Source organism: Bombus flavifrons, unplaced genomic scaffold (genome assembly GCF_040668555.2).
Source record: "Bombus flavifrons isolate JBK064 unplaced genomic scaffold, iyBomFlav1_principal scaffold0021, whole genome shotgun sequence".
NCBI lineage: Eukaryota > Metazoa > Arthropoda > Insecta > Hymenoptera > Apidae > Bombus > Bombus flavifrons.
Window position 1 is genome coordinate 74,281 of NW_027184766.1, and position 15,322 is coordinate 89,602.

The 15,322-nt window shown below is 44.0% G+C and overlaps 1 protein-coding gene across 1 annotated transcript; it reads right to left on the reverse strand.

The window, feature by feature from the left end:
* Positions 1 to 8,847: 8,847 nt before the first annotated feature.
* LOC138189237 (E3 ubiquitin-protein ligase XIAP-like) lies at positions 8,848 to 10,055 on the reverse strand. Its single transcript, XM_069131367.1, has 4 exons — positions 9,913 to 10,055; positions 9,318 to 9,837; positions 9,031 to 9,220; positions 8,848 to 8,954 (listed from the first exon to the last, which is right to left on the reverse strand). The coding sequence occupies exons 1-4, from the start codon at positions 10,053 to 10,055 to the stop codon at positions 8,848 to 8,850; spliced, it is 960 nt and encodes a 319-aa protein (XP_068987468.1).
* Between the last annotated feature and the right edge of the window lie 5,267 nt (positions 10,056 to 15,322).

Here is a 15,322-nt window from a genome sequence, read left to right on the forward strand (position 1 = left end):
ATGAATACATATGGCGACGTCTCTAATTCTCTGAAAATGAAAGTTTTCTTTTCGCCATGACGCGTAACCGGGTGTGGTCTCACCCTCTCCATACGTTCTCTTAGCCGATTCGCGTATTCCGAGTTGGCCCGTTGACTAGTTGGCAAAAAGAATTCCGACGGCAGACGTATGCCGGTGCCGTAAATCATATCGGCCGCGTTGCGTTTAGGTCCTCCATTATCGCGGTTCTGATACCTAATAAGACGATTGGCAGAATTCCGACCCAGTTGCACGTGTCGTGGTATTTAATCGCCGCCTTTAGTTGTCTGTGTCGGCGTTCTACCATCCCGATAGACGCTGGATGGCAGGCCGTTGTACGCAGATGTTTGACGCCGAGCAACCTGCATAATTCCTCGAATAAACGCGATTCGAATTGACGTCCTGGATCAGAAGTAATTTTCAAAGGTACGCCGAAACGAGATGTCCAGGTAGAAAGGAGGGCCGAAGCCATATCGGCGGTAGGAATGGCATTGGGCCAACGCGGAAAACGATCGATATACGTTAGAGAATACCCTTATCCTTGCGAATATTGCATGGCGATGATGACTAAGTGTATATGCTCGAACCGGCCTGCTAACGTTCCGGCAGGCGAGAATACGTGTCTGGTGACTTTATTGCGCTGACACGGTATGCATTGTCGTGTCCACGTTCGGCGATCTTTATTTATGGACGGCCAGACGAAGCCAATTTTCGCGTGGCACGCATCCCCGGATGTGAAATTCCATGTAGTGATTGGAATACGATGCGCCGTAACGGTTCCGGTACGTACGGTCGCACGGTCTCGGCTGTAATACCGCAATATAACTCGACGTCGTGATCGGGAAATCGTACCTTTTTCAAATGCAGCGCGCTCGATCCAGTGTTGATAATTTCGCGCAGATCGCTATGCAGCTTCCCTTGCGCTGTAGCTAGCTTGTGGTGGTCTACAGGTTTCCCGATCGCTTCGATGCGAGATAGAGTATCGGCTACGTTGTTCTCTACCCCTTTTATATGTCGGATATCCGTCGTAAACTGTCCGACGTAGTCCAGATGTCGGAACTCTCTTGGCGAACACTTACCGGGGTTCTGCTTGGACGCGTAAATAAGGGGTTTGTGATATAATTGTGATCGTGAATTTTCTACCTTCGACGGCATGTCGGAAACGTTTAACCGCGTAGTACATCTCCAGCAATTCCCGATCATACGCGCTGTATTTCCGTTGCGCGTGGCATAGCATTTGTGTCATAAAGCAAAGTGGTTGCCAACAATCGTTGACGCGCTGCTGAAATACCGCACCAATAGCGTAGTCGGATGCGTCCACCGCGAGGCTAAGGGGCGCGCCGGGGATCGGGTGCGCTAACATTGTCGCGTCGGCCAAGACGCGTTTCGACTCGCGGAAGCTTTTTTCGGCGTGCTCGGACCACTCAATAGACGCGTTGCGCTTCGTTGTGCCTTTCAATATATCGTTGCGTGGTCGGAGAGTGTGCGCGGCCCTCGGTATGAAACGTCTGTAACAGTTAATAATACCGAGGAATCTTCGAAGATATTTAACGGTCGCGGGTAGCGGCACTTTTGCGATGGCGTCCACGCGTTCAGCCAGCGGCTCTATTTCTTCGGCCGTTACAGTATAACCTAGGAATTGAATTTCGCGGACGCCGAATTCGCACTTCGCGCTATTAATAACGACCCCGTAGTCGTTGAGGCGTTGAAACAGGACCCGCAAGTATTCGCGGTGTTGCACGTCATTCTCGGAAGCTACGAGGAAATCGTCTATGTATGCGTAGACGAAATCAAGGCCTCGTACGATTTCGTCTACGAATCTCTGACACGTTTGCGCGGCGTTCCGAAACCCGAACATCATGTTGGTCGCTTCGAACAGACCGAACGGTGTCGTTATGGCTGTTTTCTCGACGTCTTCCGGCGCGATCGGAATTTGATGATAAGCGCGAACGTGGTCGATTTTGGAGAAAATGCGCTTACCATGTAAGTTCTGTGCGAAATCCTCTATGTGCGGCGGTGTATATCTGTCCGGGATGCTGCGGGCGTTCAACGCCCGGTATTCGCCGCACGGTCGAATCCCTCCGTCCTTTTTTGAAACGACGTGCAAGGATGATGCCCATGGGCTTCTCGATGGCTGCATCACGCCTTGCTCAATCATGACTTCGAACTCCGTCTTAACCTGTTTAAGACGGTCACGTGCGAGTCGGCGGGGTTTGCTGTGGACAGGCGGGCCTGGTGTGATTTCGATGTGATGTACCACACCGTGAACAGTTTTCTCTCGCCCGAAAGCCGGTGGGTGGGTTAGTTCCGGAAATTCAGAGAGGAGTCGGTGATACGTCGATTCTCCGATAATTGTCTTGGTCGACGCCGTCGCGGGCGTGTATCCTCTCGTTGACCGGTTCGAAGTAGAATCTATAAGGCGTTTATTCCTCGCGTCCACCCATAATTCGTAGTGACTGAGGAAATCCACTACGATGATGGGTGTTTCGACGTCCGCTATACAGAAACGCCATTTCATCGCTCGACGCAATGCCAAGTCGAGAGACACTAGAGTGGTGTCGTAGGTCGCGATGCGTGACCCGTTAGACGCGAACAATTCGTACTTTGTTGAACTTTGTTCGCGGGCACGTGTATTTTGTTGCGCGGAAATACACATACGTCGGCGCCGGTGTCCACTAGGAAGGAGGTTTTTGAGTTCCTGTCCCTCACGAATATGCGGCGGGATGTTAGGCCGTCGTGACTTGTCGCGTTTACAGACGGCCGGTCTCGTTTCTCTGCCTCCATGTACAAGGTTGGCGGCACTTCTTCGCGCGCGCTCGGAACGTCGCGTGGTAGTAACAATGACCGGAGTCCTGTTACACATCTCTCGGGCGCGGTCCGTACCGTCTCGTGTTTGGACGCTGGTAGAGGCGCCGGTCGAGGCGCAGTGCCTCGATTTGTGCCTCTATTCTGGAGAACCTGTAATCTGACGATTCCGTGGGGTGCGATCTCGCTGTTCGCCTCCCGCTCGATCGGTCTTGATGACGGCGACCTTCTGTCTTCTTAACAAATGTGTCTCGTAGATTCGATCGGCTAGTCTTCTTAGGTGTTGGTGGAATTGGATCGGCTTTTGGTCGCCCATCACTTCGAAGGTCAGCAGCCTGCGTTACATCGTGCTGGGTGTATCAGCCAACTCTCGATGATCTCGTTTTTTTACTTATGGTATTGTTCCGCCTTGGTATCCTCCTCTTCACGTCCTCGATATGCAATAGATACCGGCCGCCGAGGCACCTGGCGAGGGTCACGAACTTTCGTTTGTCGTCCGTAAGATCCATGTCCTCGAATTGCATTTCCAGAAGCGTGAAGCACGCCGTGACCTCCGAGGGCTGCAGCGGGGCCATGCTGATTACTGGGTGGACTCGTTGTGCGCCGTTCGCGGTCCCGTCGGTATTTGCCATCGCACAGCAGTTTAAATTCGCGCCGTTTAGAGTCTCAGGTCACTATCACAGTCACCTCTTTAACATTAACTCACGTCAGGGTCACCAATTGAGGTGTATGGTGTAATAGGTACTGAAGTGCACTCGGGTATGTTCAACCAATAACATTTATTAAACTTGATAACAATGAATAACAATTAACAGTTAACAACAGTTGATACTTAACGACGATCAACAACAGCGACGATTGATCGATAGCTGACTCGTTTTCTTTCACCCTTCGCGCTTCGCGGCTCGCGGTAAAATGTCCGTTTTTTTCTCAGATCGAAATGATTCTTCCCTTCGTTGCCCATCCACATCCCCACTAGCGTGTATTCATTAGATGTGTCGCCGCGGCTGGCACGAGTATGCTCCTCCGAGAAATTCGGCGGAAGGAGCGCGAAGATGTCGATGACGGATTGGGCACGTCGTGTTGCGCTTTAACTGCGTAGCGCTTTGTTTCACGAAGCCGCATTTAGCACTTACGAATAAAAATATAGCGGAGCTATATAAACGCTTTAATGGTATTAACGAAGTCTATCCTACGGGTATGGTGCAAATATACGAATTTGGTGAAGGCGTCGACCAACACAGTGACATATTCCTTCGAGTCGCTTTTACCGCGTAGTATGCCCGTTATATCCATATAAACCCTGTGACAAGGTATGCTGGTATTGGGCATGGGATGTATTTCGGCTAGTGTCTTGCCTGAGCTAGCCTTTGAAACTCGACAAGCATGACAGTTCTCAACGAATTTGCGAAAGTATTTCGCCATTCCTTCTAAAAAGTAATACTAGTACAGTTTCTCGAGCGTTTTATCCCATCCTAAGTGCATAATCGACTTTTGTACATAGTTGATCACTTACCACCTAAAACCTCTTGGGACAATGGGCAAGCAGAGAGTTCTGCCTTTTCGTTGTAGTTTACGGTAAAGGGTACCGGATCGCAGTTCACACGTATTCGCGATATCATCTGCAAGCTCATCGTTCCGCAACTTATCGACGATTTCCGTAATTTGGGGATCGCGACGTTGCTCCGCCAAGAGCCAATCTTCGGAGATTTCGGCCAGATTGATTTCTTTTTCGGCAGTTTTGTGGATCGTACGGTGATCCGAGTCAACGGGGTTCCGCGAAAAGGAACAACGTGAGCCATTCCCTTGCCTTCCCGATACATAATGTCAAAGGTAAAAGTTTGTAGGTAAGCCCACCACCTGTAAACCCTGTCATTTAAATGCATCTTATTACTGGATGCCCTCAAGGAATTGCAGTTGATTTCGTCGACATTGACGAAAACTAATCGTTATTTCCTTCCCGTTTGAGATATTTCTACGTTCTAGCGCCGTTTTCACTTTATTTCACGCGCGGAATGTAATGCACGCTCGTTTCACCGTCGACACAAGCCCAACAGCTCGCAAGTATCGATGATTTCGTCGATTTTGACAAAACTATCAGTTATTTCCTTCCCGTTTGAGATATTTCGACGTTTAAGCGCCCTTTGCACTCTATTTACGAGCGAAATGTAATGCACTCTAGTTTCACCGTTGACACAACCCTAACAGCTCGCATAGGGCGATGATTTCGTCGATTTTGACGAATACAAAGCGTAACTTCCATCCCGTTTGAGATATTTCGACGTTTAAGCGCACTTTTCACTTCATTTTACGCGGCGAATATGATGCACGCCAGTTTCACCTTCGAAACCAGACAGAGAGCTCTCAAATCGCGATGATAACGTCGACATTGTCGAAAACTAACTGTTATTTTCTTCCCGTTTGAGATATTTCGACGTTTAAGCGATCTTTTCACTCCGTTTTACACGCCGAATGTAATGCATGCAGGTTTCACCGTCGACACAAGCCCAACAGCTCGCAAACCGCGATGATTTCGTCGATTTTGCAGAAAACTATGAGTCATTTCCTTCCCGCTTGAAATATTTCGGCGTTTAGGCGATCTTTTCACTCCGTTTTACGCGCGTAATGTAATGCATGCAGGTTTCACCGTCGACACAAGCACAACAGCTCGCAAATCACGATGAATTCGTCGATTTTGTAGAAAACTGCCCGTCATTTCCTACATGTTTGAGATACTTCAACGTTTATGCTCCCTTTTCACTCCATTTAACGCACGAAATGTAATGCCCGCCCGTTTCAGCGTCGAAACAAGCCCAACAGCTCGCAAATGGAGCTGGATTTCGTCGATTTTGACGTAAATTAAGCGTTACTTTCTTCCCGTTTCAGATATTTCGACATTTAAGCGCTCCTTTCCCTCCATTTTACGCGCCGAATGTAATACCCGACCGTTTCTGCGTCGAAACAAGCCCAACAGCCCGGAAATCGCGATTACTTCGTCTATTCCCTCGAAAGCTAATCGTTGTTTCCTTTCCGTTTGAGATATTTCGACGTTTAAGCGATCTTCTCACTCCGTTTTACGCGCCGAATTCAAGGCATGCATGTTTCACCGTCGGCACAAGCTCAACAGCTGGCAAATAGCGATGATTTAGTCTATTCCGACGACAACTAAGCGTTTGTTTCCTTCCCGGTTGAGATATTTCGACGTTTAAGCAATCGTTTCGCTCCATATTACGCACCGAATGTAGTGCAGGCAGGTTTCACAGTCGACACGAGCTCAACAGCTCGCAAACCGCGATGATTTCGTCGATTTTGCAGAAAACTAGGAGTCATTTCCTACCCGCTTGAGATATTTCGACGTTTAAGCGTCCTTATCACTCCATTTTAAGTGCAGAGTTTAATGCACGCCCGTTTCATATTCGGAACGAGCCCAAAAGCTTGCAAATAGAGCCGGACATCGTCGATTGTATCGAAAATTGACCGTCATTTCCTTCGAGTTTGAGAAATTTCAAAGTTTATGCGCTCTTTTCACTACATTGTACGCGCTGAATTTAATGCACGCCCGTTTCACCGTCGACACAATCCTAACATCTCGCAAACAGCGATGATTTTGTCTATTTTGAAGAAAACTGAGCGTTGTTTGCATCCCGTTATAGATTTTTCAAGCGTTTAAGCGCTCTTTTGACTCTATTTACGCGCTAAATGTAATGCACTCCAGCTTCACCGTTGAAACCAGCCCAAGAGCTCGCAAATCGGAATGATTTCGTCGAAATTGTCGAAAATTAACGGTGATTTCCTTCCCGTTTCAGATATTTCGACGTTTATGAGCTCCTTTAACTCCATTTTACGCGACGAATGTAATGCACGCCTGTTTCACCGTCCAAGCAGGCTCAACATGTCGCTAATCTCGATGATTTCCTCGATTTTGACGAAAACTTTGAGTCATTTCCTTACCGTTGGAGATATATCGACGTTTATGCGCTCTGTTCACCCGAATTTACATGCCGAGAGAAATGCACGCCCGTTTCACCTTCGAAACCAGCCCAAGAGCTCGCAAATCACGATGATAACGTCGATATTGTCGAAAACTATGTGTCATTTCCATCCCGTTTGAGATATTTCGAAGTTCCAGCGCTCTTTTCACTCCATTTTACGTGCGGAAGGTAATGCACGCATCTTTCACCTTTGATACAAGCGCAACAGCTCGCAAATCGCGATGATTTCGTCGATTTTGGCGAAAACTAAGAGTTATTTCCTCCCCGTTTGATATATTTCGACGTTTAAGCGCTCTTTTTACACTATTTACGCGCGAAATGTAATGCTATTCCATTTTGCACGCCGAATGCTGTACACTCCTTTTTGAAATTCGGAACAAGCCCGTTACAACGTAAAATGCTATTGTCACGCCCCGCGCTCCGCACGTACGGTAACGAAAAACAGAAAGTCACAATATACAAACAACGCGAGTGACAATTCGAACACCCGAAACAAACGCACGGTACAACGAAAATGGAAATACTTTAATAAAAGATTAATTAAACGTAATTATATATATAGAATTAGCATATGAGGGTAAATAACAAATAATAAAATAGAAATAGATATTCTAACGAAGTAGTAAATATAAAGAGTATAGCATAACCTATACCAACTAACAATCAACCTGGAACCAGAACAATTATATCCGACGACAGGAAGATATACTACAATTAATTAGCGAACATGGGATATGCAAATGCAAAACCAATTATTAAATAAAACCAACTAGTAAATCGAATAAGCAGGTAACATCCAGAAATTAAAATAATTATGTACCACATAATAGTAAAAGAGAATAAATGGAACAATAGGAAGATATATTTTAATCAACCAACAAGAAAAAGGAGAAATTTATAAAATAATTGAATAAAACTAATTAATAAACTGAATTAATTGCGAAATCATCTGATGGATCCAAAATAAAAATAACAACATACGACATCATGGCGAAGAGGAAATAATTGGGAGAAAAGGGCAAGAATACATGTTATATTTTATTAACAAATACAAGAAATAAATGGATAAATAAAATAACTAAATAAACCTGTTAACAAACCAGGTGATTAGGAATGGTTAACATTTTAATTAAAAAATTATACATTACAAGTTATATATGTATGACATTGACTAGTGCAAATACGATAATTATAGACTTGGACATGTAACCGTGGTAATTAGGTACTCGAGAAACTAATGACAATGATCCTAGGTTCAATAACGAATCCGCGGTCAACGGGATGATTGATGAATATGCTCGCAAAATCTAAGTCGGACTCTTTGTTGAAACGTAGAATATCCACCGAGCGTACAGACACTAAGTTATTCGCTAATACTGCCTCACGAGAGAATGACTTTCCGTCGCGATGATGCTGCAGAGGAAAACTATGATGGGGTGTGTCTAAGAGATCCTTGGATTCGTCGAGGATAGCCTTCGTTTAGTAGGTGAGGGAAATTGGCGTTGCTGCTAATTGGTCAATTTCCATATCGGTGGTTAGTAAAAGATGCTAGCCGCCCTCGAGGGAAAGTTGCTAGTGGGAGACGCCGTTCGTTGAAAAATAGGTCTCTCCTAACTTCCCGTAGCTGGAACAAAGACTGTTTGTCCGTCTGAACGACTTTAGCCAACTAAATCTTAAGATTTATATCAGGCCCTCAGGCTAGCCTAACATGTACTGCGAAGACGCATCGACATCTGGCAATCATCTTACTCGAAGAATAGGGTCTGCGTGTGGCGAGCCACGGGACAGAAACCGTTGGAATGTTTACTGTCGCGTGCCGTCACAAATATTTCTTTTAAGGACAGCTATAGAATTATGCAATACCTTTGTTATACAAACCCGTGACCGCGGTTACGTTCGGCGACTGGTTGTCGATTTTCTTGCTCCAGAGCAGCTAAAATAGTAATCAGTGTATTTAAATGTAATATATAATGGAATTTATTATATGTATACGGATTTCATACAAATTAACGAATATGTGTTTTCATTTTTATCACTTACCAATTTTCCCAACGAGAGTCATTTCATTAGTATCATTTTCACTAGTGGATCTCTCAGGATTCCCATTTGCAATTTGTATTGCTGCCTGAAATAAATATACTGTACATAAGTATGTATTGCAATTATTCATTATACACCATGTTATATATATTGTTCAGGGTATAAGTTTTTATACTTGCACCTTCAGCAGTTTCATATAACTCCTGGCCTGTTACTTTATTAACATATTCCCAGCCTCGTACTGTTAATAAATAACAACAGCTGGGAGACGAAATTGCGTGCTGTTCCCATGGATCATCTTCTGCTCTCCAACTTCCTATACCAATTCCACAATGGTAACATGTAGTGCAATCATTTATTCCGGTCTAGTAGAAGCCTGCATGGGCTAATTCTTCAATTGTCTGTGTCATATATGTAGGCCATGTTGTGAACGAATTTAATCTGAATTCGTAGCTTCTTAACTCTTTTTAGTCCCAAACGGCTAAGTTCATATGCCGTCGGGTTTCTTGAATATCTTAAAAATCGATGGTCATTAAAATCAAATGCCTTCTGATATTGTAAACCATAAGGACAAGATATATTTCTATTTTTTCGTTTTGTCCGTCGAACTTTAGCAGGATCTGCTCCGATTGGTACATTATTACAATGTTCATTGCGGATAAATCTGCACTCTGGAGAACGCATCTCATGAATTTGCATGGGAATATCAACCACTGACCACTGACTTGCCACCAATTGACATTCAAAGCATCTAACGACATCAAAGTTTCTAGTATAATAGAATTCTGCAGCTGCAAGACTGACAGGGTCAATGAAAGATACAGGCCAATTTCGAAAACTTGAACGCCTTGCTGCTTCAAAACGAAAATCATCATAATATTCTTGAACGTCACGCGATGTGGATGGAACCGGCGGCATTTCTATCGAGAATATCGGTGGCATTGTCGACATCGACGGTATCGGTGATGTTAAATCAATCACCCTTGCTGAAGGTACAGGGGATGGTATATCAACCATAATTTCAGGAAGTACCATGGATGTTGAAGGTACGGCTAACTCAACCGCCGATATTGAATGAACCGACGGATTTGAATCATCTGACAATGTTGAAGGAACAGGCAGTAATTCTTCATCTTCTGTAGATTCTGCATCATGTTCCATGAAATATCGGAAGTTGATTGTAGGAATCGTTTTATCCATTTTAATTGTAATTTATTGCGCCATCAAACCTATTTAAAAGAAAAAGACATTGAAATATCTACTAATTGTAAATGACTTAAGAAATATTATACGTGTACAATCGATCAAACAAAAACGTATTAGAGACAAAATTACGAATATCAGGTGTTCACGAGGTCGCCTAAGGCTTTGAAAATGGCTCTCTGGAAAACGGCTGGTGCATTAATTAATTAAATTAATTAATTCGGCTATTCTCTCACGTACTATTCTTCGCTCTTCCTCGCTAAGCCTGTAAGGGCTTCTTTGCGCGACGACGTTGGGATCAATCAGCCGTATTTCTAACTGGCCCCTACTTACGCGATTACGCGGGAAACCCGTAAAGAATGATTCTTTAAATTTTTCGAGAACAGAGATTAATCGATCTTTATTGTTACCGATCACATCAGTGTCAACGTCGTTAATGTTGACCGCATCTTCCGCAACTTTACCACAGGTGTTAATTATCTTTGTTTTACAAATAACGAGGTTATTCTGCGTGATATTTACGTCGAATCGTTGGCTTAAATTCTCGCGACCAATCATGATATCGTATTTTAAGTAATCATCAGCAAGGACATGAAAAATTATCTCCAATGTGAGACCATTAATGCAGACAGTGGACAAAAGACAGTGGAGTGAAGACGATTACCAAAAGCCGCCGTGGTTTCGCCCTTCAGTGGTGGTTCATTGAACATCCTCATTAGCGCTGAGGTTGCCGTCTCCGTGCCACCATAACGCGCAAGAAAATGTCCCGTAAATTTTATCCAAGTAAAACCACTGACCGGAACATGGATAAGCCACTGTGCTGCTGTACCCTCTAGAGCACGACTTATAGTGAGATATATCTCGTCGTCTTGTAGAGGTCTTTTTTCCATAATTACACTAACAGTCGCGCACCACGCAGCTGGGTCGGCACCCGCGATTTCGGGGTTAAAACGCGGTAGCGAAAATTTTTCGGGTTTTACACTCGGTTCCTGCTCCCTCGGTTTTAGCGCTATCGTCTGAATTAACTCGTGCATAAGGGCCATCTGCACTTATATCACTTTAAGCGGTACTGATCCTACTTCTGATGTCGGGTTAGGGTTAGAATTTTTGGCGCTTAACAACTCTTCGCGTGAATTAGCCATTGTTTTACACAGCCGAGATGATATTTACTCTCGCTCCATTTTACGCTCCGAATGAAATGCAAGACACTTTTACCGTCAAAACAAGCCTAACTGTTCGCAAATCGCGATTATTTCATCGATTATGACGGAAACTCACCGTCATTTCTTTTCCGTTTGAGATATTTCGACGTTTAAGAACTCTTTTCACTCCACTTCACGCGCCGAATTTAATGCATGCAGGTTTCACCGTCGACACAAGTCCAACAGCTAGCAAATCACGATGAATTCGTCGATTTTGAAGAAAACTACCCGTCATTTTCTTCGCGTTTGAGATATTTCAACGTTTATGCGCTCTTTTCACTCCATTTAACGCACCAAATGTAAAGCCCGCCCGTTTCACCATCGACACAAGCCCAACAGCTCGCAAATCGCGTTATTTCGTTTATTCCGACGAAAACTAAGCATTGTTTCCTTGCCGTTTGAGACATTTCGATGTTTCAGCGCTCTTTTCATTCCATTTTACGCGCCGAATGCAATGCACTCCAGTGTCGCCGTTATAACAAGCCCAACAGCTCGCAAGTAGCAATGATTTCGTCGATTTTGAAGAAATCGAAGCGTTATTTCTTCCCCGTTTGTGATATTTCGACGTTTATCCGCCCACTACGCTCCATTTCACGCGCCGAATGAAATGCACGACACTTTCACCGTCGAAACAAGCCCAACAGTTCGCAAATCGCGATGATTTCGTCGATTTTGACGAAAACTAAGTGTCATTTCCTTCGCGTTTGTCATATTTCGACGTTTAAGAGCTCAATCCATTCCACTAACGCGCGGAATGCAATGCACCCCAGTTTCACTGTCGACACAAGCCCAACAGCTCGCAAATCGCAATGATCTCGTTGATATTGTCGAAAATTAACCATCATTTCCCTCCCGTTTGAGATTTTTCAACGAATGAGCAGTCCTCTCACTCCATTTTACGCTGCTAATGAAATGCCCGACCGTTTCAGCGTAGAAAGAAGCCCAACAGCTAGCAAATCTCGATGATTTCGTCGATTTTGACGAAAATTAAGTGTCATTTCCTTCGCGTTTGTCATATTTCGACGTTTAAGAGCTCTTTTCACTACATTGTGAGCGCTGAATTTAATGCACTCTCGTTTCACTTTCGTCACAAGCCCAACATCTCGCAAGTAGAGATGATTTCGTCTATTTTGAAGAGAACTATGCGTTGTTTCCATCCCGTTTGAGATATTTCGACTTTTATGAGCGCCTTTTCTTCCATTTTACGCGCCGAATGTAATGCACTCTCGCTTCTCCGTCGACACTAGCCCAACAGCTCGCAAATCGCAATGATTTCGTCGATTTTGACGAAAACTAAGTGTCATTTCCTTCGCGTTTGTCATATTCTGCGTTTAAGAGCTCAATTCATTCCACTAACGCGCGGAATGCAATGCACCCCAGTTTCACTGTCGACACAAGCCCAACAGCTCGCAAATCGCAATGATCTCGTTGATATTGTCGAAAATTAACCGTCATTTCCCTCCCGTTTGAGATTTTTCAACGAATGAGCAGTCCTCTCACTCCATTTTACGCTGCTAATGAAATGCCCGACCGTTTCAGCGTAGAAAGAAGCCCAACAGCTAGCAAATCTCGATGATTTCGTCGATTTTGACGAAAACTAAGTGTCATTTCCTTCGCGTTTGTCATATTTCGACGTTTAAGAGCTCTTTTCACTACATTGTGAGGGCTGAATTTAATGCACTCTCGTTTCACGTTCGTCACAAGCCCAACAGCTCGCAAGTAGAGATGATTTCGTCTATTTTGAAGAGAACTATGCTTTGTTTCCATCCCGTTTGAGATATTTCGACTTTTATGAGCGCATTTTCTTCCATTTTACGCGCCGAATGTAATGCACTCTCGCTTCTCCTTCGACACTAGCCCAACAGCTCGCAAATCGCAATGATTTCGTCGATATTGTCGAAAATTAACCGTCATTTCCCTCCCGTTTGAGATATTTCAACGAATAAGCTCTCCTCTCACTCCATTTTAGTTTCCGAATGAAATGCACGCCCGTTTCATCTTCGAAACCAGCCCAAGAGTCGATATTGTCGAAAACTAACCGTTATTTCCTTCCCGTTTGAGCAAATTCTATGTTTATGCGCTCTATTCGCTCCACTTACGCGCGGTATGCAATGCACTCCAGTTTCACCGTTGTAACAAGACCAACAGCTCGCAAATAGAGCTGGATTTCGTCGATTTTGTCGAAAATTAACCGTCATTTCCTTCGCGTTTGAGATATTTCAACTTTTAAGCGCTCTTTTCAGTCCGTTTTACACGCCGAATGTAATGCACGCCCGTTTCACCTACGAAACCAGACAAAGAGCTCGCAAATCGCGATGATAACGTCGATATTGTCGAAAACTAACAGTTATTTCCTTCCTGTTTGAGATATTTCTACGTTTAAGCGATCTTTTCATTCTATTTTTCGCGCCGAATGTAATGCACGCCTCTTTCACCGTCGAAACAAGTTCAACAGCTCGAAACTAGCGATGATTTCGTCGATTTTGCCGAAAATTAACCGTAATTTCTTTCCCGTTTGAGATATTTCGACGCTCAAGCGCTCTCTTGACTCCATTTTACTCGCCAAATGTAATGCGCGCACGATTCACCGTAGACACAAGCCCAAAAGCTCGCAAATCGCGATGATTTCGTCGATTTTGAAGTGTTATTTCCTTCCCGTTTGGTATATTTCGACGTTTAAGTGCACGTTTCACTCCATTATACGTGCAGAATGTAATGCACGCACGTTTCACCGTCGGAACAAGCCTAAGAGCTCGCAAATCGCGGTGATTTCGTCAATTTTGAAGAAAACTAACCGTCATTTCCTTGTATGTAATATAAAAAATGTAATATAAAATATTATATATTACAAGTTATATATGTATGTCGGGTTTACATTAGAATTAGGGTTAGGGGCATGACATTGACTAGTGCAAATACGATAATTATAGAATTGGACAAGTAACCGTGGTAATTAGGTACTCGAGAAACTAATGACAATGATCCTAGGTTCAATAACGAATCCGCGGTCAACGGGATGATAGATGAATATGCTCGCAAAATCTAAGTCGGACTCTTTGTTAAAACGTAGAATATCCACCGAGCGTACAGACGCTAAGTTATTCGCTAATACGGCCTCACGAGAGAATGACTTTCCGTCGCGATGATGCTGCAGAGGAAAACTATAATGGGGTGTGTCTAAGAGATCCTTGGATTCGTCGAGGATAGCCTTCGTTTAGTAGGTGAGAGAAATTGGCGTTGCTGCTAATTGGTCAATCTCCATATCGGTGGTTAGAAAAAGATGCTAGCCGCCCTCGAGGGAAAGTTGCTAGTGGGAGACGCCGTTCGTTGAAAAATAGTTCTCTCCTATCTTCCCGTAGCTGGGACAAAGATTGTTTGTCTGTCTGAAGGACTTTAGCCAACTAAATCTTAAGATTTGTATCAGGCCCTCAGGCTAGCCTAACATGTACTGCGAAGACGCATCGACATCTGGCAATCATCTTACTCGAAGAATAGGGTCTGCGTGTGACGAGCCACGGGACACAAACCGTTGGAATGTTTACTGTCGCGTGCCGTCACAAATATTTCTTTTAAGGAGAGCTATAGAATTATTCCGTACCTTTGTTAGACAAACCCGTGACCGCGGTTACGTTCGGCGACTGGTTGTCGCCTCGATCCCAAGCTCATTATCACAAATCTCGAACAAATACAACCGGATTGATTGACGGCAATTGTTTAATTACGCCTATAATAAAATCTAGATTACGGTGTTAAGGGATTTTCCCGAAGTTCCAAAGGGAAACCTCCGATGTCCTTTCATCAACGACATATATATTATTTTGATTAGGAAAATTATATTTCGATAAATTATATTAGATTTTGAGGAAATCAATTTTAATAAATAGTAATAGGAGTCAACCGACCATAGTTAAATGCTAAGATCAAGTGATTGGAATTTTGTACTTTGTGCCATCTTTTGACATACACAATAACTGCGTAGTTTAGTAAAGAAAGTAAAGGGTGTATTGAGACAAAATTTCATAACTTTTTGTTGAAGTGGTCACCACTTATAAGAAAACTCTA

Bases quoted from the DNA above. Each gene is read 5' to 3' on its own strand.
- LOC138189237 (XM_069131367.1), bottom strand. From the start codon at position 10,055: ATGGATAAAACGATTCCTACAATCAACTTCCGATATTTCATGGAACAT. The intron at 9,838-9,912 runs GTTAGCCGTACC...ACCTTCAGCAAG, and splicing joins CATTCAATATCGGCGGTTGA to GGTGATTGATTTAACATCAC. The intron at 9,221-9,317 runs GTTAAGAAGCTA...GGCTTCTACTAG, and splicing joins GCCGTTTGGGACTAAAAAGA to ACCGGAATAAATGATTGCAC.